This window comes from Canis aureus, chromosome 25, assembly GCF_053574225.1.
Source record: "Canis aureus isolate CA01 chromosome 25, VMU_Caureus_v.1.0, whole genome shotgun sequence".
Taxonomy (NCBI): domain Eukaryota; kingdom Metazoa; phylum Chordata; class Mammalia; order Carnivora; family Canidae; genus Canis; species Canis aureus.
The window spans coordinates 44,731,839-44,755,726 of NC_135635.1; the positions used below are offsets into that span (position 1 = coordinate 44,731,839).

Genomic DNA, 23,888 nt, shown 5'->3' on the forward strand with positions numbered 1-23,888 from the left:
GGAGAGCCTTCCCTGGGTGAGCCCCACTGTAAAACTCACCTGTAACCCACAAACAGGGCTTTCAATGTGTCCCAGTCATTAAAGCCAAAGCCTCAGTGCCCACCCTCCAGCCCAGCTGGGCTGAGGCCAGAAGTTTCCATGCTGCCCATGCTGAAGAAACCAGTTGTCCATCTTCACTTTTCTCCTCCCAGCTCCTCACAAGGAAAGAAAAGAATGTCAGCCAGGGCAGAGAGCTGGCCCTTGGGTTCTGTGACCACACATAGGGTGGTTCCCATGTGTCTGTCCCCGCCAGGGGTCATCCTGGGGGAGGGGGTGGCGTTCAATTCCAGGGACTTGAGAATTGAGAAGGCAGAAAAAGAAGTCACCACATGCGCTTTGGCCTTTTTTGTTTGTTTGTTTTTACATATATATATTTTTTTTAATGAGCTGAAAGTTTGGTGGAAATCGGGGCTTGGTGGGAAAGCTGGGCAGTGAGTCTGTTGGTCTGTTGGTGTTCGGGAGGCACTGAGGGGCGGGATTAGCAGCTCCTGGCCTTAGCCGGCCTGTCACTGGGGGGTCAAAGCCACAGTGACTGTGAGTGGGCAGCGACTCCCATCCTTGGCTCAGAAACGGTGCCCCCCGTGCCGTGGCCTCGGTGGAACCTAGGAGTTGCAGAAGCAGAGATTTCACAGGAGCTTGATGAAAAGGTGTGACAGATGTGAGAGACACTGGCATAAGGGGAACATCTCTGGGGATCAGAGGTGGCACCCGTCGAGCCTGGCAGTGGGAACGTGTGAGGACGTAGGTGGGGCGGGCAGGAGTAGGGGGTCTGCCGGAGGCCCGGCCGCGGGAGGGAGGAGGCCCGCGGGGCTCGGGCTCGGGGACGGCCTGCTCCGACTCCTCGGCCCCTAGAAGGACTGGGAGGTGGAGTTGAGGATGTTTGCATAAGGAAACCCTTTGAAGCTCTTCTCTTGGCCTCCCTACTCTGGACCTGGTTACCTCCCCTCATAAAGCCATTAGCTTCTGGTGCCAGCCCTATCTCTGCTCCATCTCTCTTGGTTCCAGTCGGTGCATTCACAGACCTCCTGCCCCGAGGGACAGGGAGGATTTATGGGGGGGGGGGGAGGGCAAAGGGGGAGGGGGCGTCCTTTAGAGGAGGAGAGGTCTGTTGGGAAAGTAGGGTGTGGGGAACTGTTAGTCGGGCCGGGCCAGAGGCCGGATCATTTCCGAGCTGGCTCTGCATGACAAAGGGGAAGGAGCAAGTTTCCTCTTTGATCTGCCCCCTGCCGGCCCCACACACCTGCCTGTTGGTACTCCTGTCCCAGCTGAAACCTCAAGAAGAAAAACCTAAGGGGGGTGGAGACCGGGCTGTGGCCCAGCTTCCCCGGGTCCTGTTCAGGCCACCTTCCTCGCTTGGTGGCCCCAGGACAAAAGTATCTCTTAGGCTGATGACCCACAGCACCTGCCGCCCCCTCCCGGAGAGCCTGGAGACCCAGGGCTGCGGGAGCCGCGTGGTGAGATGGGGGGGGGGGCCCGCTGGGTGCGCGTGCGCCAGTGTGTGTGTGTGTGTGTGTGTGTGTGTGTGTGTGTACAGAGTTAAGGGGTCCCGGGGAGAAGACTCACTGGAAATGTGGGGTCACGCCCTGGATGGAAGCTGAGGGGGAGACGAGGTGGGGGTGAGTGGGAGGGGGCGTGTTTTAATAGACTTGCTCTAAGATCCAGAAGCAAGGATTTTACATTTGTTTCCAAGGGCTGGAGGAAGGGTGCTCTTTCCTGGGATACAGGCACAGGCACGAGTTATAAAAAAGGCAGAGGCAAAGATGCGGGAAGCTCCTGAGCCAGGAGGGAAGGGTCCTTGCTTTTAGAAGATGCGTCCTCGGCCCAGACTTCTGAGATCAGGGCCGCAAAACCCAGAGCTGGTGGTGCCCTACTGTCGCCAGCGGTGCTCTTGGCTGCCCCTCGAGGGCCACAGTGTAGAGGAGGGGAGGAAGGCCACCTAGGAAGATGCCATGTCCCCCCCCCCTCCCAGGCAGCTTTAGGGACACATGGTATTGCTCAGAGGAGTTGCCTTGAGAAAGTGCAGTCCTCGCCCTTCTGTCTGCTATATTCCTGGGAAACAAGGGCTGGAACACGGAAACTTTCTTGGAGTGAGAAGGGTACGGATAGGAGGGGAGACTCCTACTTGGCTGCAGGTAAATCTCACTCACCAGCTGTTCGTAGCCCATGAAGGAGAGCCTCTGGCTGGAGGGAGATGAACAGGAAGGAGTGGATGGTGCCCTGGTTTCTTCGGATGCTCTGGAGGAAGGGCAGGTGGACGCTGCAGCAACCAAAGCATCTTCCTTCATGCTATATGGAACAGGCTCTGGGCTTGAAAGGACTCGTTTTCATTCCTCTTTTCTTTTCCCAGCTTATTGTTTCCTTTGGAATGATCCTGAGTAGGGTTCCCACTCGTCGGGGTAGGAGACGCAAAGGCTCCCCTGGTGAGAAGAGCAGCACTAGGAGATGGAGGATGGAAAGAGGCTGGATCTCTTTGCCGGCCGAGCAGAACTTGACTAGACCCCCCATCCCCGCCCCCGCCCCCCACCCTGGAGCTCATCCTTGGTGCTCCCACCCCGCCCTCTCCTCTGGTCCTGCCTCATCAGCTTCATCTCCATGTTGATTCTCTTTTCTCCAGGGAGCCCCGCTTCAGAAGCCGTCCGCCCCTGGGGTCTTCCCAGGGCACTGGGGAGGGCCGAGGCTGAGGCCCACCATGCCCAGCCGGCTGCTGCTCGCCGCTGCACTGCTGTCCAGCTGGGCTCAGCTTCCGGCCGAAGCCAGCTCCTGGTGGTGAGTGAGGGGGGCTGAGGCCCTTCTCTACAACCTACGCCTCCTTTGGTAATTGAATGCAGAGAAAGGTCACCGTGTGTTGTGATCATCCCTTTATTCGTAGGAATCCTAAGAATCGCTTTTATCCCAGGAAAACTAGGACAGCCTTGTCTCTCACAAGCCCCCAGAGGTAGAGGTTCACTGAGGATAAAGGAGGAGGAGTTCGTTTGGTATTTTCCTCTGATCCTGTCTGCTTTCCCCTTTTCCTGGACCTTCCTCCATCCCCATGTGTTGTTAGAAATAGCTCTTGCGTTGCTATTGGATCAATAAGAATATTGATTTTTTCCCCCAATGTGGGCAAGGAGAGTAGAATTCCTGTTTTATAAGTCTGATGACCAGAAGAAGTTGAGAGATCCACAGGACTGTGTGGGGCCTTCTGTTGTGTTCTTAAGACTATTGTCATTGCCAAGTCAACGTGCAAACGGCAGGCACTCCTCATCTATTTTGCAAGATCTGTGCCCAGCTCACGTTTGCACTCAGATGACATATCTATACAGTCTTCTCATCTAACTGCACACTTTACTATATCTGGTTGAAGCTGAGCCAAGGGAAAGCCGCTGAACAGAGAAGGGGTGGGTCAGGGGATTTAGACAGTGTTGTGATGTATGTAAATTGGCTTCTGTTTGCCAGGCATAGGGGCAGGTCTAGTTAAAGGAATTTATTGCTTTCCATCATACATCCTGCACTGGGGCTCAAGTGAATGAATCACGCCTACTCCTTGAATAAGTCATGTGCTGTCCTCTTTCCTGTTGAGATTTGGCTGTTTCCGTCCCCTGCCTGGAATGAATGTCCTATGCCCTCCCTATCGCCCTTCCCTGCCTGCCTCCCCACCCCCACCCCCGGCCTTTGGGACCCAGTTCGCACTCTGGCCATTGCCTTATAAAATCTTCTCTCCAGCTGCAAGAGCTCTTTCTCTGTCTGATCATTTGACATCTTTCATGTCATCTGCATTTGTGCCTCAGTTTCCCACACAACGCCCTTTGAAGGCAACGCCTCTGTTTTACTAAGTTTCCTTTTCATGCCCTTAGTACAGGGCCTTGCGCACAGAAAGAAAGCACTGGGTAAATGTGTTGAATGAATGACTGAGTGCTGACACAGCCTGTGCTCACTCCTTGGTCTTTTGTCCCCTTTCTGGATCTCCGCTGTAGGTCATTAGCTATGAGCCCTGTACAGAGACCCGAGATGTTTATCATCGGTGCCCAGCCCGTGTGCAGCCAGCTTCCTGGGCTCTCCCCTGGCCAGAGGAAGCTGTGCCAGTTGTACCAGGAGCACATGGCCTACATCGGGGAGGGAGCCAAGACGGGCATCAAGGAGTGCCAGTACCAGTTCCGTCAGAGGCGGTGGAACTGCAGCACCGTGGACAACACATCTGTCTTTGGGAGAGTCATGCAGATAGGTAAGAGGCCACCAACACATGGCTTGGCTAGAGGACCCAGGTTCACCTGCCTGGGTACAAGAACGCTCTCCTGAGCCTGGCACAGAGGGCCCTCGCGAGTGCTTAGGGGAGTTCTCCAAGGCTTGGAAGCGGTGTGCAAGGAGACAGGAAGACGAGTCTTAGATCATGTGTTGACCACCCAGCTCACGCTCCACCAGCTCTCTGCTCCCAGCTTCACCCTGTTGGGGGCAATCCGCGTGTGGCTCACTCTGGGAAAGAGGCAGAACAGTGGAGCTGAGTTAAAGTGGATTAGCAAACATGCTCGCTGCCACTGCCCCTTATCTCAGCCCAGGGGCCCCTTTGACGGTGCTGTGTGGAGAACCAAAAGTTGCAGCCCTGAATGTCTGTATGACGTTTGCCTCTTCCACTTGGACTCTGAGAGAGATAGAAACTTTGGACCAAATTGGTGATAGCTGTCATAACCTGGCCCTAGGTCCAGTCCTGGCTCTTTCATTCCAAAGGGATGTGTGTGAAAGTGGGGGAAGGGGACAGACCCAGAAGAAAGATGAGAGGCCAGCTCTTCCAGGATTCCTGTCCCTTCCCCTCACCCCACTCCCTTGGGACTCTCTGGCTGCCCTATTGCTTAAATGGAGGTGTGATCTGGGGTCTAATTGTTTTAGGTCCTTTTGAAATGCAATCCTCCCCTCCCTGGCAAGAAATTGAGAAATCCGGCCCTATTCTACGGGGGTCTGATCCCCAGGGCCATAGAAGGAAGGTGTTAGAGCCCTGTATTCTCCTGTGGCCCATTCTCCAAGAGTTTGCCTGCCAAGGATGGCGTTGGGGAGTTCACTGAGGCTGAAGAATGTCTTTAGCAGGAAGCAGGGTATGTGGAAGGTCCCTCCCTCCTGAGCTCTTTCCCCTGCCCATATTGATAAATGAGGACCAGAGGAAAGCACACTTTGAACCGCTGCTCTCTTTCTTCCTTCACTATTAACTCAAGGTCCAGACAAGGAGTGTTCGCATGTTCCTGCAACAGTCTTCCGGGGCAGCTTTCCTAAGAGATTGGGCTGGGTGAAGTGGGAATTGCTCATAGTTTATTGATTCTTCTCAAGTCCACTTAGCATCTGGTAAAGTCTCAGCAGCACTGCCTGTGCTGGGTTCCGGGTGTGGGGAGGAGGATGACCCCCGGTGGAGAGAGAGGCATCCACTGATCACTTTTGGGGAACTTATGTTTCTCTGGGACCTAATGTGTGCCTGATATTGGCTAGATCCTTTTCGTGTGTAATTTTGTTTGAGTGAGGGCCAAAAAGTGAGCTTTACTTTAGGAAAGGAAGGAGTTACCAGAAATGGCAACTCCACTGGGTGCTGACTTGCTTGGGGGAATGAAACAGACCCTCCTGTTCTCTCGGTACCCTATTCTGTTACAGTTGGAACCCTCTGCTTGCCTTCTTTTCAGTTTCCTTTTGTAGCTCTCCTGCAGGCTTATGCTACCTGGGAAGGTACCCTCCACTCAAGCCCTTTGGGCGGGGAGTGGCTCCCCTGAGGCCTCTCCCTCTCCCGCAGCTGTTGTGTGTACCTAGGACTTCCAAGAAAGTCCTGCCCTCCCTGAAGCACTGCAAGAGTCTACCACCAGAGGGCAGCAGAGCAGCTTGGCGGGAGCCGCTGGCACTTCGCCCAGCCTTGGGCCGGGGAGCGTAGGGGCGCCTTCCTGGGAGCTGGCTGGATCTACTGTGGAACAGAGAGAGAGGGTGTGGTACGATCCTACTGCCTCCTTGTAGGAGGACGATGCCAGGTATCTCTAGGAGTCCCGTGGCTGCTGGTTTATTAGCCTTTATCCTTGAAATGGTTTGAGTTGCCTCTGAGTTGTTTCACGTATAGAGAAGCCCCCACCTTGCCTGTCCATTCTGAAGCCCTGCATTATGTCTTGCTGGCTGAGAGTAGCCCTAGTAGTATGTACCTCCCAGGCTCACAGGAGGACCCAGTTGCTTCTCATGAATGAGGAACTACCCACCCTCGGTGCCTAATGATGCCCCAATCAAAAGAGGCAGAGCAGGGACGCCTCGGTGGCTCATTGAGTGCCTGTCTTTGGCCCAGGCATGATCCCAGGGGGTCCTGGGATGGAGTCCCACGTTGGGATCCCTGCAGGGAGCCTGCTTCTCCCCCTGCCTGTGTCTCTGCCTCTCTCTTGTCTCTCATGAATAAATAAATAAAATCCTTAGGAGAAAAAAAAAAAAAAGAAGCAGAGCAGTTGCAAGGATAGCTAATGCACTCGAGGACAGACTGGGATCTGAACCCTTCGTGACAGACCAGGACCGTCAGAGCACATAGTATCTGCAGTATTATGCTCAGATACAGGCACATTATTTTTAAAGGCAATTCTGAGAGGAGTGATTCAGTTCAGAAAAGCATGTTTGCTAAGGAACTGAGGAAGAAATCAGACATGTAGCCTGGAAAAGACAAAACATAAAAGGCATATCAGTTGTTTTCAAATGTGGAAGGGCTGTCAAATGGGAAGGGATCAGATAGTGTAGCTCCAGCAGACGGAAGTTACAGGGAGATATTTTTCAACTTACTATAAGGAAGAACGTTCTGGTGATTAAAGTCATTAAAAGACGATGGGCTGGCTTGCCTTGAAAACCCAGCCTGCTTCTCTGAGGAATGCTGTGAAAAGGAAGAGTCACAGTGGGTGGGATGTAGATGGGGCTGCTGATCAGGGCTCCTTCCTCTCAGGGATACCAGGGCAGGGGCTTGAGACTCCATTTCAGGAAGACTTCTCAGGCATGGCTCCCTCAAGGAGAGAGTTAGGCCCTCCTGCCTAAGAACCTGTTGGTCACCCTAGCATCCCAGTGGCTCATTCTCATAGTCTGACCACCCTCAACTAGATAGATCCCTGGTCTCTGGCAGCGATTCAGCACTGACTCAAATGTCCATCCTGATGGCAGAAGCTGACCATCAGGTTACCTCTTGAGAAAGACAGGACTTGCCCAGTCTTGTCTGGTTGCAAGCTTGACTGTGTCCTGCCTAGATAATCAAGAAGTAGGGCAAAGTGGGAGGTCATTCTAGACGTATTGAGGGTTGCAGACTCCTTCCGTCTCCACCTGCCAAGGCAGGATTATGGGATGTCTACTTCTGACCATAAGACTCAGGAGAGGACGAAGTAGAGAACAGAAGATTCTGCCTAATGTAATCACTGAGATCAAGATAGAATCTCAGCTTCCTGCTAAGAACCTCTCCCTGCTCCTCTACACCTGAGTTTTTTTGAATATTATGTATTATTTCTTATAACAGCTGTAGTGAAATAGAATTCGCGTGCCATACAATTCACCATTTTCAAGTGAATAGTTCCGTATATGAATTCACAGGATTGTGCAACCAGCACCACGGTCTAATTGCAGAACATTTTTGTGACCCTATGAAAAAAACCCCGCAGACCCATTGGTAATCATCCTCCATTCCCTCCCGCTTCTGAAACCCTAGGCAACCAATACTCTTTGTGTCTCTATGAATCTTCTTATTATGGACATTTCATATTAATGAGATCACACAACATGTGGCCTTTTGTATCTAGTTCAGTACAGATACAAAATGGTAGGGACATCTGCCTGGCTCAACTGGGTAGAGCGTGTGCTCTTGATCTCGGGGCTATGGGTTCCCGCCCCACATTGGGTACAGAGACTACTTAAAAATAAAACCTTAAAAAAAAGGCTACATGATTCACTTAGTATAATAATTCAAGTTTCATCCACATTGCAGCATATACCAGTACTTTATTACTTTGTATGGCTGAATAATATTCCACTGCGAGGATAATGCCACCTTTTGTTTACCCATTCATCCGCTGATGGACAATATGAGCTGTTGCCACTTCCTGCTATTATGAATAATGCTTCAGTCAACATTCATGTATAAGTTTTTGTGTGAGCATGTTTTTATTTATCTTGGATATATCTTAAGAATGGAATCACTACGTCATATGTTAATTACATGTGTAACCTTTTGAGGAGTTGCCAGAATTTTTCAAAGCTTAAGATTCCCACGAACGGTACATGAGGGTTCCAGTCTTTTCATATCTTCGCCAACTTACTAGTTGCCTTCTATTTTAAGATTTTATTTATTTTAAAGATTTTATTTATTTGAGAGAGAGAATGAGAGGGGGTGTGGGCACAGGCAGGGGGTAGGGGCAGAGAGAGAGGGAGAAGCAGTCTCCCCACCAAGCAGGGAGCCCAACATGGGGCTCATCCCAGGACCCTGAGATTATGACCTGAGCCAAAGGCAGAAGCTTAACTGACCGAACCACCCAGATGCCCCTATTTTGTTTTATTTTTAAGATTTTTTCTTTTTTTTTTTTAATTTTTATTTATTTATGATAGGCACACAGTGAGAGAGAGAGAGGCAGAGACACAGGCAGAGGGAGAAGCAGGCTCCATGCACCGGGAGCCGGACGTGGGATTTGATCCTGGGTCTCCAGGATCGCGCCCTGGGCCAAAGGCAGGCGCCAAACCGCTGCGCCACCCAGGGATCCCAAGATTTTTTTTTTAAAGCAGTCGCTATACCCATCATGGAGCTTGAATTTACAACCCTGAGATCAGAGGAGTTGCATCCTCTGCCAACTGATCCAGCCAGGTGCCTTATTCATTGCCTTTTTGATTCTAGCTGTCCTCCTGAGTGTACAGTGGTATCTTATGGTGATTTTGATTTGCATTTCCCTGGTGACTGTGTATTATTTTTTAGGAACATTTTTATTTTTTAAAAATTTTAAAAGTATTTTATTTATTTACTCATGGGAGAGAGAGAGAGGCAGAGACACAGGCAGAGGGAGAAGCAGGCTCCATGCAGGGAGCCCGATGTGGGACTCAATCCTGGGTCTCCAGGATCACGCCCTGAGCCAAAGGCAGGCACCAAACCGCTGCGCCACTCAGGGATCCCAGAAACATTTTTATTGAAGTGGAACATGGATCATATGAGTTTTTAAGTGGTTCACTACAGAAATAGAGAGGAACACGTTTCACATTTTCTCCTGGAAATGATCTGGACATTTGGAGAGACTATGCTGAGTGTCCTGCAGACCTGGTTCACTTGAGCTCTAAGTTGGGAGGCAGTGTGGACCCCATGGAAGATAGGGAAACAGTGTGGATTGCTCTGGACTTTGTAATTCTGCCTCACTTTCCTCCTGGTCTTTTCCACTCTCTAGCTAGATAATGGCAACAATGAAAAAGACAGACGTGTGGCCCATGGAGTGGTCAGAAATTGGCATCTGCGGGAGGGAGGTTTTTGCAAGGCTACAGAGCCCTACTGTTGGTCCTGCGATTTCTACTCTAGCTCATTCTGTTGGTCCCACAGGTCCCATAAACTCCTTAATGCCCAGTCTCCCCTCTGTTTAGGTCTGCGTCCTAAGAATCTACCCACCACATAGGCTTCCCTGGATACTAGCGTGGGCCGAGGCTGGAGGGATTCGTTCTACTCTGTGTTCAAGGGGTGGAGGAGGCACATTTCTGCTCAGTATCAAGAGAGGCTCCAAGCGTTAGGGCCATGGGAAGTGCCGGATGCTTCTCCTGATGATGCTTCCCTCCCGGGAATGGTGCTGGGAATGGTGCTGGCCCGGGAGGGCAGGAGGGAGCGGGGGCGTCCCCGGGGAGCGGGCCTCCCTCAGGGCCCCGCCCCGCCCCGCCCCGCCTCGCCTCGCCTCGCCTCGCCTTGCCTTGCAGGGAGCCGGGAGGCCGCCTTCACCTACGCGGTGAGCGCCGCGGGCGTGGTGCACGCCGTCAGCCGGGCCTGCCGCGAGGGTGAGCTGTCCACCTGCGGCTGCAGCCGAGCCGCGCGGCCGCGGGACCTTCCCCGGGACTGGCTGTGGGGCGGCTGCGGGGACAACGTGGAGTACGGCTACCGCTTTGCTAAGGAGTTCGTGGACGCCCGGGAGCGGGAGAAGAACTTCGCCAAGGGGTCGGAGGAGCAGGGCCGAGTGCTCATGAACCTGCAGAACAACGAGGCGGGGCGGAGGGTAAGTGGGGCCCCCCCCTCGGTGCGGGGGACGGGGCGCCCGGCCGCGCTGGCTCTTACCTCCCTGCAGGGCTGACCCGGATGCCCGCATCGCCCACCTGACCTGTTTCTCGAGGCTCCGTTCCCCGACAGGTACGCGCGAGGGCCGGTTGGCAGACCTTGCTTGTTTCCCCGCGGGACAGCTGTCTCTAGAAGACATCAGGTTCCGTGGCATCAGGAGTCCAGGCGCTCCACGTAGAGGTCTTGTCCCGACCTTCGTAACGAGAGCAGACAAGGTGGCTGGAAGTTAAGGCCATTGGACCTAGCCTAGGGTTTATGATTTGCAGAAGCAGAGCTGACTCTCAAGAGCGGCTCTCATGCTCATCCAAAAGCCCAATCCAAAAGCACGTGTAGATGCTAGGCAAACACACTTTTTTTTTAATTTTTAAGATTTTATTTACTCATGAGAGACACACAGAGAGAAGGCAGAGACACAGGCAGAGGGAGGAGCAGGCCCCCTGTGGGGAGCCTGATGTGGGACTCCATCCCAGGACCCCGGGATCACGCCCTGAGCCAAAGGCAGACGCGCAGCCGCTAGGCCACCCAGGTGCCCCACGGCAAACAAACTTCTAAACGCAGAGTGCCATGCAGGAGCGGAGTGGAAAAGATAACCATCTTCTGAAGGTTGTCTGTATGACCAGTCTCAAGTGAGACGTGACTGTTTTTCAGCCTCAATTTCAGTAGAAACTAAAGTGTGGGTTTTGAGGTGAACATGGTTTACTGCCTGTGCAGAGCATACCTGGGCCACACTCTAGGTTTCCTTGATGGTATGCCGGAGAGCGTGTGCCTTCTCTGCCTGCACCCGGCTCGTGAAGACCTCCCCTGAGTGCACACTCTGTCTCCATTTCCCTTTGATGCACCTGAGGTGGTCTGCCTCTGCTGCAGGATACCAGGGGGCTTGCTCAGTCAGACACTCTGCCTTCTGCTGGCTCAGTGTTTTCCCATGTGGAGGGGAGTGTGAATGTGCATCAAGATGTCTCTCTCTCTCTCTCTCTCTCTTTTTTTAAAGATTTTATTTATTTATTCATGAGAGACACAGAGAAAGGCAGAGACATAGGCAGAGGGAGAAGCAGACTCCATGCAGGGAGCCCAACGTGGGACTCGATCCCAGGTCTCCAGGATCACACCCTGGGCTGAAGGCAGTGCTAAACCACTGAGCCACCCGGGCTGCCCTCTCTCTCTCTTTTTTTTTTAAAGATTTTATTAATTTATTTGAGAGTGCGAGCAAGCAAGAGAGCACAAGCAGGGGGAGGGGCAGAGGGAAAGGGAGAAGCAGACTCCCCGCTGAGCAGGGAGCCCAGTGTAGGACTCCATCCCACGACCCTGAGATCATGACCTAAGCCATAGGCAGACACTTTACCAACTGAGCCACCCAGGCGCCCCTCCAGGTCTCCCTTATAGAGAGATGTTAGGTCTGAGTGCTGGGTGGTAGGGGGTTGCTCCTGGCACAGGGCTAGGGGACCACAGACCTCTCAGGAAACTACTCAGACTTCTTTCTAGGAGTGTTGTCCACATTCAAGTCTGTGTCAAGCCAGCTGGCTCAGGGGCCCAGGCAAGATACTATAATGAGACCAAAGATGAAATAATTAAACAGTGAGACTAGCAGTTTCTTGACAAGAAATCAATCCAGAAATTTAATGTAGGTTCATTGGTGATTCAGTAACAAGATATGGATATAATTCTAGAAAAGTGCTTACTAATTTAAAAAATCGACTCATGTTTCACAGGCACACATATCAAATAAATGTAATTGAAATGTCTTATACAAATTGGGATCTGTGATGTTGGCTTGGTGGATGCTTGTGTAAACTTAGTGTCCTCAATAGCGTGATGTCAAGTCGAAATTAGAATTGGTCATTTGCCCAGTGTCTTCCTTTCAGAGCCCATGTCCAGAGGCTTGATCTGGGTGTGAGCAGTGGTGTTAATCTGTGGCAGGGTTAGGAGTTGAGGTTGTTGCTCTGGTACAGACCAGGGCACGGAGAGCAGCCGTGGCTTAGATGACCTTCCACTCTAAGGGCATCTGTGAGGCCACCTCTGTACCCCAGGACTTCTCTGTGTGTGGCAGTCTGCTTGCCAGTCTTTGGGTATCTAACCCAGGAGAGACTGATAAAAAAAAAAAAAAAAAAGTTTAAGATATTCACTTTATGTCCCAAAAGTCCAAATTCTATTCATTTTTTAAGATTCCAGTTCAGATACCACCTACTTCTTACAACCTTTCCCATGCCCTATAACTAGTAGTCTCTCTGCGTCTGAACTACAATAGGGCCTTGGCTACCTTTTGGGCTCTGGCTTTTGGGCCCTCCTCCCCCTGGCCCGCATTCTGGGATCTACCCACAGCTCTTGTAACAACTCTCTGTGTTTTGCTTGGGGAGGCCGGTGCGAGTGGAACATGCAGAGCAAAGTTCCCGCTCTGCCACCAAGAAGAGGTCAAATTCATGGAAGGTCGTTTCCTGTGTCCGCTCTGTGCTGTCCTGGGGGCGTTGGTGGCAGATGCCGAGGTGACTAGGCTTTCATCCTGATCTGGGCTCCGTCTCAGTCACAGTCTTGACCTCACTTCTCCTGGCTCCTCGTTTTATTGCCCTTAATTGTTTGTTTGTTTGTCCTGACCCTTATCTGGCCCACCTTCCTTCCATCTGCCTTGTTTCTCACTCACACACCTTCCCTGCCTTCCTCAGTCCCTCGCCTCTCCCCCCAGCCTCCGCACCTCTTCCACAGCCTTTATCTGTCTGCTCCAAGTGGGGGATTCCTGTCCCTCTCTAATGTTTATCCCCTCTCCAAGGAACAGGCCTCCACCATCAATCACCATCTGAGGCCAAAGGTATGCACCTCCCACCGCCTCACACCTACACAAAAAATTCCTTAGGGAAGACTAAAACAGTGGCAGGGATTGCAGATTCCCTGGGTTGGTATTTTACAGCCAGTTAGAGATTTGATTTTCAAGTTATCTCTACACCCAACATGAGGCTCAAACTCACAACCCTGAGACCAGGAGTCACACACTCCAATGACTGAGCCAGCAGGGCGCCCCAACTAATTTTTTTTTTTTTTAATAGGATACCTAGGATCTGACATCTTGGCCACAGAGTAAATCTGAAGCATACTTTGCAGGAAACTTCTCTTGGCCTTTGAGAGTCTCTAGTAACCCCATTTTAGACACTGATGGCCAGAGCAGTGGGTGGATATTGCCTTGTCTGTCACTCAAGGGCTCAAGCATTTTCCAGATAAAAGCTGTCTAATCCTTGTGACATTCCTATCAGTTACTGAGCTCAGTCACACTTAGGGCTTTGTCAGGAGGCAGGATCCAGAACTAAGAAAATGTTTTAAAAATTAGCTTTTAGAGGCGCCTCAGTGGCTCAGCTGGTTGGGCATCTGCCTTTGGCTCGGGTCATGATCTTGGGGTCCTGGGATCAAGTCTTGCGTTGGGCTCTCCACTCAGCCAGGAGTTGGCTTCTCCCTGTCACTCTCCTTCTTTTGTTCTCTCTCCCTCAAATAAATAAATAAAATCTTTAAAAAGATTTTTTTAATCAGCTTTTATTGCTTTTTCAATTAGCAGGAAAGGCTAAAGATTTGGATTTCTTTTCTGCCTTCTCCTGTAAGAGGAGCTTATATATATTATCAATAATAAAATATTTAAAAATACAAGTATTACAGTGTCTTTCTTCACAAAGGAGGACCGGAATGAATGTCTACAGAGTGAAGATCAGTGACACTCTTCCTCTTGGATTTGTTTTACTAATGCTTCTGTTCTTACTCTGTGGAGTCTTCTTCATCTGTCTTTCCTCTAATCTCCCTAAGTGTTGGCTCCCAGGAGAGATGCTTATCCTGTCCCATTGGTCACTTAGTGGCAGGAGGTTTAGGCCCTAAATGTTTCCTTCTTCCAGTGGTACCGGATGCCTGACCTCCCTGGCTACACCAAGTACCTTTTCCAGAGGAATGTGAGACCCCAGCTCAGACTGGTGGGGGGCGGGGGGGGGGGTTGTGCCAGAAGAGGGTAATTGCAGACTCCGTCTTTGAAGTGCCTGTTGGGATGGGGTGTTGGTTCCTTTATGCCCTGGGCCTGGAGCTGGTACCTTTAGCCATGGGGAGGAGCCTCCTTCCTTCTCAACAGTAAGCCGTTTTTAAGCCCCCAGATTGGAGTGCAAAAGCGCTCGTCATTCTTGACTCCCTTCTGGGTGGCCCCAAACAAATCATTGGGCCTCTCCAGAACTTCAGTTTCTCCACCACAAAATAATAGGAATAATTCCACACCAGAAAAAAAATCAGGAAGAGTTTTGACAATTGTAATATGAGCTGATGATGATGAAGCTATTTCTTGCACCTGCAGTGGTCTCAGTGCAGTGCTGAATAAAGACACAATCTGGGAACTCTTGAAAAGAAATCTGTGAGAAACCTTGAAAAATGAGTCCCGACCCAGTTAGTGACAATGGCTGTGGCATAAGAAAGTGTTCTGCAGCAGGCTTGCATTTTTATCCTGCCATCTGTATGCCTGGGCCCGCTGCCAAGGCCATTTGACACAATGCATCAGGATGCTTTCATCGAAAAGCGTTTTGGAAAGCAGCATTCTGATCTCCTTTTGCTTTTAAAATTTTGATTTGGGATAGCCCAAGTTCAAATCCACTCCACATTGTCGTGGTTCAGTGGCTTCAGGTGGATTTGTTTTTGGAAAAATCACCCCTGTTGGTGCCCTCCCCCCACACCTGCTCTTGCTTGACACAGGGCTCCACCCTCTTCCTCTGTACTCAGCCTCTGGGTGTCTGGGAGGGTGTCTGCGGGTTCTGGGGTGGAAGATAATGGTCTTGCTCTTGAAAGTGGTGTGGTTTGTGGCAAGGCCCCTGTGACTCCGTGGAGTTAATCACCAAATATTAACACAGAAAAAGGGACTGTTTAGTTCTTAGGCAATTTGGCAGAGTCAGGGAGAGCTTTTGGCAAACTGAGGGCCATGCCAGCAGGCTCTGTTGCAGGCTGGTAATATGACTGGATTTTTTTCGCCCGACTGTCCTCCATATCATGCAAAAACTGCACACGGTTTGTTGGTTGGTATTTGTTTGAGACTTTGGTCAAGGTAGAAATATCTTTTTCTTTTTTCCTGGTGGTAATGATGATACATTTATCATAACAACTTTCAAATAATAAGAAATGAACACAGTAGACAAAGCAAGTGCACAAAATGCCACCATCCTTGTAGCTGACCAGACATGGACTTTGCCTCCTCTGTGTTTTTCTAGGTGGTTCTCCTTTTATCTGCTTCCAATCAGGATAGCTGAGCTTCCTGGAAAGATCTTTGAAAAACTACTCCTCCCCCGCCCCCCACCCCAGCGTCAGTCCCCTTCCGTGTTTGGCCTCAGGTGCCCCTCACCACCCTCTTGACATCCTCCACCAGGGATGCTCCTTCTTATTGCCTTCTTTCTGCTCCCCTCAGGCTGTGTATAAGATGGCAGACGTAGCCTGCAAGTGCCACGGCGTCTCAGGGTCCTGCAGCCTCAAGACCTGCTGGCTCCAGCTGGCCGAGTTCCGCAAAGTAGGGGACCAGCTGAAGGAGAAGTATGACAGCGCAGCCGCCATGCGCATCACCCGCAAGGGCAAACTGGAGCTGGTCAACAGCCGCTTCAACCAGCCCACCCCTGAGGACCTGGTCTACGTGGACTCCAGCCCAGACTACTGTCTGCGCAATGAGACCACGGGCTCCCTGGGCACCCAGGGCCGCCTCTGCAACAAGACCTCGGAGGGCATGGATGGCTGCGAGCTCATGTGCTGTGGCCGTGGCTATGACCAGTTCAAGAGTGTCCAGGTGGAGCGCTGCCACTGCAAGTTCCACTGGTGCTGCTATGTCAAGTGCAAGAAGTGCACCGAGATCGTTGACCAGTATGTCTGTAAATAGCCTGCAAAGGCCCCCTCTTCTGGCCTCTTCTCCACTCTGCCTCACAAAGTTTATATTATATAAATCTATATAAATCTATTATATATTTGTATAAAGAAATGGATGGATGATAAATAATTAAAAGAAGAAAATGGAAAGGAAAAGCTTATTTAAGAGATGCTGGAGATCTTTGAGGATTGAACTTTGCTGGTTCTCTACTCCCGGCAGATGGGGCAAGGGGCTTCTCCCCCTCCCTCTGCCGAGGACTCTCAGGATGTAGGGACTTGGGGATATTCACTGCCTACCCACTATGGCCTTAAGAAGACGAGTGGCGATTAGATGGAGAAGATGGTTTTGTCTGGATGTCTGGAGTCTTTGTTGGCTGGATGGCTGCCCTGTGACCCCCATCATGAGGCCAGGAGGCCCTGTGCAAGGTGGCAGGAAGTCGGCTTACACCATCATGTCTTCGGGGTCTTGTCCAAAATACTGCTTGGTTCCGTAAAAGGGTCCAGTGCTTTCTTACCCTTTCACTCGGGTGCATCCCGGCAGAACCCAGAGTTACAGGAATGAGAAGAGGCCCGATGTCATCTCTGACAGGTGACCACAAAGGGACCCTCACCTCCCCAGACCCCCAGGCCTGTCTGTCCAGCGAGAATTATTTTCCCTCCACAGCTCACTGGCTCCTGCCACCAGCTTCCTGCGCTGAAGAGCACAGGGGTCAATTAGCCTGACATGTTAGGAGAGAACACGAACTGAATATTTGTGCCCGAGCTGCAGAGAGCCAGGAGCGTAACTGGTCCGAGTGCTGCACTGTGCTCCCACAAGGAGAGGAAACGGGATGCTGCTGTTCTCACTTCCTTCACCGTGGAGACCCCCCGAATGACAGGATGCGTGGCCTGGTCAGGCTTGGCTGGCCTGGCTCGCTCTTGTCATCTCTGCCCCAGATGTACAGTTTCTCTCTCTGACATTAAACCCCCTTCACTGGACTTCTCTCCCCTTCCTCTTTGGACACACGAGTATCTTTCATGAGTCTCCTTTTATTTTTGATCTGATCCTCAGAACCCTGCTACCCAGTGTGCGTGTGGAAGAGGGTAAGGAAATGGAAACTTTTTAGAGCTCTAGTCTGGTGGTTGGAGACAGAGACAGAGGACTATGAGGATAAGGTAATGCACTGAAGCACTCGCCCCCAGGGCCAACGCCAAGTTGAATACTCATAAATGCTAGCTATTAGTATTATGAACAAAAGAATTCAGAGATTAAGGTTTAAACCTCATGTTTCCCTTCCCTTCTTCCATCTTACAACTCACCCGGTCACCCCCTGGTCTGTTCACTGGGTCCTTGGGAAGGCACAGGTGATGGGGACACTCTGCTGGCTTCTCTATGTTGCCATCTCCAGTCTCGGACTCCAGGATCTGGAGCCAGGAGAGACGGGAGGGCAGAGCTCAGGGATGACCCAAAAGGGAGATGTTATATCCTAGAAAGGGAGGAAGTAGTTCCTGGGACACCTTGATCCAGGTGCATTAGAGTGGCCAGCCTGCAGGGGACCCAGTAAGTCACCCCACAGAGAGACACCAGTTTTATTCTAGAAAAGTCTACTTCTGGGGAAATGGTAGAATTAAGGAGTCAGCTTGGGTTATAATGAGCAAATTATATTTCAAAACAGTCTAAAAGGGATTCTGTCTGGATTGGAATCATGCCATGTATACCACTTGTCTCTTTAGGGCCTAAAGAAGAGCCTTCTGATTTGTCATCAAAGGACATCAGACCTAGGGTTATTTCACCCTATTCCTCACGCTATTACTCAGATTCCTTTGGTTGGCATTTTCAAGATGAATAGTCCACAAGAGAAAGTGATTGAAGCCTACTGGCCTACAAAAGATGCAAACCATGTCCTTGGTTTCATTAGTTGGCATTTAGCCAAACTAACTTGGTCACACAGATCGACGATAATAAGGGTTTTGAACACTGGCTGGCACTATTGCTCTTCCCTACATCACCCTTGTAACTCCTGGAGGATTACCTTATGTCAGGTGCTCAAAGTTCATCTTGAGCTTTTCGGCCTGAAAAGCCAAAATCCAGTTCATCTTTAGCAACTTCAGGAAATTAGCTGTGAGGGACTGGTCCATAGAAAGCAACTTTCATGTTCATGAAAGGAGGTGCATCATCCCCATTATGTTGAGGTCTTCCTGCAGAGTCATGGCAAGGGGACTGAGGAAACCTTAAATGTTTTCTTTCTGACCTAAGGAGGAAGTCACATGTTTGAATACCAGTGTAATTGTTGCAGCCACTGACAACCAAGGTTAGGAAAGATTTAATCTTCAAAATAGATTGGGGTGTAGTTATAGTTACAGACATGTTAAGTCCTGGTGGACTGGCTGTTGTCTACGATGTAACCAGGAATGCTGTAGGAATGAGGCTGGAAAATATGAAGACCAACCTAAGAAAATGAACCTCTGCTTGGAAACCACATGTTAGAGCAGGGACAGAATGTGCAGTCAGATCTCTTGCTCCTGGGTTTCCAGAGAAGGGCCTCCAAATCTTGAGCAAGTCCCAAATGTCAGTGTGCTGTAAAAAATGCACAGTCCTAGGCCCCCTGCATCAGAGATTTTTATTCAGTTGGTCTGGAGGGAGCGGGACAACTGTCTGAATCTTTAACAAGGCCTCCAGGGGACCCTGTGCTGGTGGTCGTCCCGAGACTGCACTGGACCTAGCGTCAGGATGAGCTAGCCCATGATCCACAGGGCGACCCTGTGCAGGATTTTCCAGTACCTGAAATTTATTATGATTAACACATGGTCAAACTGAAGGATCATTGCACTGGATGTAATGCCTGGACCAAGAAATCCTAGCCATCCAGGGGATCCTTTCTATCGAGAGGGAAGAGAACATTCTGGCACAGAGCAGAACGTGTTTGCCCTGGGTGTTCTACCTCCCTCCTCTACCTGGGACAGATCTATTACAAATGTGGTAACGTAATACTCGCTTGGCTCTTTGTTTGCATATATTCATCTTGCCTTCAAGACAAAATCAGGAGAAAGGTATGTCTGACTGCCTCCATTTAAAAGTAGACAGGAGGGTAGGAAGGCAGTCACAGCTAGGATTTAGGTGAGACCAGGCTCCTGTTCATAAAGGCATCCTGATGAGTCTTTCAAGAACTTGGGTTCAAAACCCTAATTTGGAGAACTTCCTTACTGGTCGTCTGCTCTCTGTCCTTTGAGGTGGGAAACAAAACTTATTAAACTGTGTTTATTCCGCCCGGCTTGCTGCCTCACTCTGGCTTTGTCATCCACGGGAGTTCTAGGGGCTAGCAAGACATCTATGGTTGAGATGGCTCTGTGACATACAGCTCTCCCAGCTGCAGTAGTTTATCAGAGAAGACACCTACGTCTTGGGCAGAGAGCCACACGGTCCCAAGAAGGTGGAGGAAAGTAGTCATTTCCATCTTAAAACAGGCTCTGACGCATGGCCAGATCCCACTGGCACTGGTCACTTGTGTCTCAGGAGAACTTCAGGGTGTGCCTGCGTGTCTGTGGGTGGGTGTGGGGGGTGTGCACACATGCCAGGCACACCCATGCACGTAAGAATGGGTGTTTTTCATTAAGTTTGGAGGGGCGATGGGGAGGCACTTAAGGTAAGGAAGCTATAAAAAAAAAAAAAAAAGGTAAAAATCACTGTCACCACTCTGGTTGAGCTGCTGCAGAATGCGGATTGTTCTGTCTTTACTGGAAGTCCTTGCTGATGATTGACTAGTGATGACAAGCTTCCTATCTCTGGAAGGAATGTTGAGAAGGGCTCACTGCTCTTGCTTGCTAAATATTCCTGTTAGTCCTTTATTATTCAAGAATCCCTGCCCTGTATTTATACCAAAACAATAAGTAAAGGAAGCTTTAATCCCTGGTTTTATGTAAGATCTGTGGGTAGTTTGCCCCTAAGTAGGAAGCTTCCCCATAGATTTGAGTGTCAGACATTAGGCAACCCAAAGACTGAGCTCTCACACAGCTAATTTTCTAGATTGTTTGAGAGTTTGGGCATTCGTCCTGTAGATTATCTACATTCTTTGCTTTTCCCTCCTGCTGTCTGCCTTTTGGTCTTCAATCTGTTCATTTGCAGCTCTACCAGAGGCTGCACGAAATCTGTTCACTCGGGCCTCCTAAGTAGTTTTTGATAAATAACTGAGTGGGAAAAGGAGTGGCTAAAATTAGATTTTAAAACTATCTGTGAATTTAACGTGTCACTTGTGTGGATTACCTACCGCTCCCCCTGATAACTGAGAATAGACAGAAGCTGTCCGCAGCCACAGCAGGTAGGAAACCACAGTATCTGTCAGGACAGAGTTTTGCCTAGGTGTGGGGCCTGTCAGTAACGCATCCCCTGTCAGGGACCCAAGATGCAGAAGAAAAGACACTATAGGAAGGGTGAACTTTTTTTCTTAAAGATTTATTTATTTATCTTCTACCTTAGAGAGAGAGAGCGAGTGTGCACAAGTGGGAGGAAGGGCAGAGAGAGAGAGAGCACACGCACGCGAGGAAGCAGACTCCCCACTGAGCAGGGAGCCCCAAGACCCTGAGATCACAACCCAGAGCAGAAACCCAGCCAACTGACCCACCCAGAGGCCCCAGGGTAAACCTTTTTAACCCAGTTTTATCATAAAGCCCAAAGGAATGGGTATTGTTTTAAGTGGCCCTGGCCCTCCAGGACATGTTCTCAGACCTGGGGCTTGTGCTCTATGTGTTGGGTCAACCAGCCCTTCTGCTGGCATTCGATTTGAAGTTTATGTCCTCCTCTCACATACTTACATCATTTCCAGAGATTGTTTTAGTAGAAAATAAGTTTCCTAAAGGATTTTTTTAAAATCTCTTTTGTGGGGATCAGTCGGTGAAGCATCTGCCTTTGTCTCAGGTCATGATCCCAGGGTCCTGAGATGAGCCCCTCATCAGGCTCTCTGCTCAGTGGGAAGTCTGCTTCTCCCTCTCCCTCTGCTGCTCCCCCTGCTTGTGCTTTCTCTTTAATAAGTAAATAAAAAAATTTTTTAAAAGAAAATCTCCTTTGTTTCCAGCTGTGTCTCCTAGAACTTTAAAAAGTACCTAGCACAGAGAAAGTGTTTAACAAATACTTGCTGCATAGATCAGTGAAAGATGATTTTTACTGAACAGATGAGGAAACTGAGGAGGAGATTAATTGCCTGGGCCACTGTGTAGTTTCTTCTCTCAAAGTTGGAAGCCACAGAAATCAGCTTGAATCCACTTAAAGGGAAGGACCTTGTAGAAGGGTTCAAGAGAGATTCCAGTGTCTCTGGGAGCTGAAAGCAGACACCTCTGGCTTGCTCTCCCTCCTCCTCCCTCTTCTTGGTGGGTCCTCTTCCCTTGTGCCTCAGCAGATCAACTTCCTCTGCTCCTCATGGTGGGAAACGTGGCAGCCAAAAGCATCTGAGTTAACAGGCTCCAGCTGCAGCCATGGTTAATGACTCCCGAATCTCATTTGGCATAGGCTCCTGGGCCGGGGCCCTCTCAACCATCCTGTGACCTCACAGTGGTTCAAGTCAGTGAAGTGGAAGGATTTAAGCATTCATTGAAGCAAGAGAAGTTACTCTGTCCTCATTGATTTCTCTGTTGATGGTTAAATCAGACAATATGTAATCGAGCTTGTTGCTGTGCATGGAAATACCCAAGTGTTTACCCTGGAAATGTTCATGAAGAGTCTTTTATCTGTAGAAATGCAGAATTATTGGGCAAGTCCTAAAACTCTTCTCAAAGAGGTAAACACATGAGCCCAGCGGTGTGAAGACTTCTGGGAGGAGCTGGATAGCTCCTTGATGTGTCTGATGGAGTTGAGGGAGTGAAGTTGTTTTTTTTTTTGTTGTTGTTGTTTTTTAAAGATTTTACTTATTTATTCATAGAGATGCAGAGAGAGAGAGAGAGGCAGAGACACAGGCAGAGGGAGAAGCAGGCTCCTTGCAGACAGCCTGACGTGGGACTCGATCCAGGGTCTCCAGGATCACGCCCTGGGCTGCAGGCGGTGCTAAACCGCTGTGCCACCGGGGCTGCCCGAGGGAGTGAAGTTGTGAAGAAGTGGCTGACTAGGCCAAGTGACAAGTCCTGGCTGACATTTCATCCCACGGATGGAGCAATATTTATACTGTTCTCTTATACTGTCATTCCGGTAATGATTTAGAGATATCTTCCCCCCCCCCTTTTTTTTTTTAAAAGGATTTTATTTATTTATTCATGAGAGACACAGGGAGAGAGGCAGAGACACAGGCAGAGGGAGAAGCAGGCTCCATGCAGGGAGCCCGATGTGGGACTCGATCCCAGAACCCTGGGATCATGCTCCTGAGCTGAAGGCAGACGCTCAACCGCTGAGCCACCCAGGTGTCCGCATACCTTCCTTTTGACGGTGCCTGTCTACAGCGTCAGTGGCTTCCTTCATACTTTCCCAGGTCTCTGAGGTCCGGAGGACACACCAAAAAGAAATACCCAAGGATTTACAATCCTTTTTTTTTTTTTTTTAAGGATTTTATTTATTTATTCATGAGAGACACAGACAGAGAGGCAGAGGGAGAAGCAGGCTCCATGCAGGGAGCCCGACCTGGGACTCGATCCCAGGACTCCAGGATCACGCCCCAGGCTGAAGGCAGCGCTAAACCGCTGAGCCACCCGGGCTGCCCGGATTTACAGGATTTCTCAGTAAACCTTCCACAGCTCTGGAGCGACACAGCAAACACTTGAAACTTCACACATGCCCTAGGGCTAGCCTACGTGGGTCCTTCTTGCGCTGAGAGCACGAGCCACCCAGCCTTCAGATCTTAAGCTGTGACAGGGAGGACACATTTGTCAGGTAGGAACCAATTCCTCGCACCCTTGCAAGGTGCCGTGTTCCCTCTTCACCTTGTGTTCTCACCGACAGCTCCAAGGGCTGGTCCGCCTGCACCTGCAGCCCGTGGTCAGGCTGCTGCGGCACAGGGCTGGGCTGCACATCGGGCTGGCCACACGGTGTCGCCGTTCCATCAGTCCTCGGCCAGACATCTCGGTAGCTCCCACCTTGGTTTCACGCTTGGGCAGTGGCATCCTCGGGCAGATGGCAGAAACAATCTGAACAGCAGCAAAGCTGAATTTCAGATTTTTCATTTGGACCGATTTGGGAAGAGTTGGGTGTTAATTTACTTATTTTTTTTTAAAGATTGAGTGTGGAAGGTAGTGCAGTCAAGGAAACCAATGAGACTAAAAAAACCAAGCTACCATGATGGGGTGGAGGGGTGGTGGAGACCAAAGGAAACCACAAGCACAGTGCCTACCTAGTCCAGCCGGGTGGGCCCCGGAACACAAGCGATGACAGTGGAGTGAGGGCTGGGGAAGTGGCTGCAGCCCTGGCATGCATTTAGCTGGGGCTTATCCCCTGCTCCTGGCTGGTTTCTCTGCAGCCAAATGCTTTGCATGTTTGAAGGTTATCATTATAGAGGTGGGGAATAATTATAGCTGCCAATTATCGGGTGCTTATTGTGTACCAGCTGCTTTAACATACATTGTACATCATTGTCTCCAGAGCTCAGTAAGCTAGGCATTATTACCCACACATGACAGATGGGAAAACAAAGACTCAGAGAGGTTAAGTAACATCATTTGACTCACACAGCTAATAATTGATGCTGACACCAGAGCTCTTTCTGGTTCCTCAGTGGAATTCTAGGTAATTACAGTATCTAGTCACCTGAAATAAGAGGTGCCCATTTCCTTCTAAGTCTCAAGGCATGTACAGTAATCTTCCCCATCTGGCCACCAT

At 50.2% G+C, this 23,888-nt stretch overlaps 1 protein-coding gene and 1 long non-coding RNA gene across 2 annotated transcripts in view; one reads left to right on the forward strand and one right to left on the reverse strand.

Moving 5' to 3' along the window:
* Positions 1-19,371, forward strand: part of WNT5B (Wnt family member 5B) — a 108,014-nt gene extending 88,643 nt beyond the window's left edge. The window contains exons 2-5 of the mRNA XM_077871630.1: positions 2,654-2,805; positions 3,993-4,240; positions 9,925-10,217; positions 15,675-19,371. Of these exons, the coding sequence (XP_077727756.1) occupies positions 2,654-2,805; positions 3,993-4,240; positions 9,925-10,217; positions 15,675-16,133 (1,152 nt within the window). The 3' untranslated portion in view covers positions 16,134-19,371. The remainder of the gene's footprint in view (positions 1-2,653; positions 2,806-3,992; positions 4,241-9,924; positions 10,218-15,674) is intronic.
* Positions 8,973-10,583, reverse strand: LOC144297453 (uncharacterized). The gene is made up of 2 exons (XR_013364506.1): positions 10,320-10,583; positions 8,973-10,190 (listed from the first exon to the last, which is right to left on the reverse strand). It is a non-coding gene; the product is annotated as an uncharacterized LOC144297453 (long non-coding RNA).
* Positions 19,372-23,888: the final 4,517 nt, after the last annotated feature.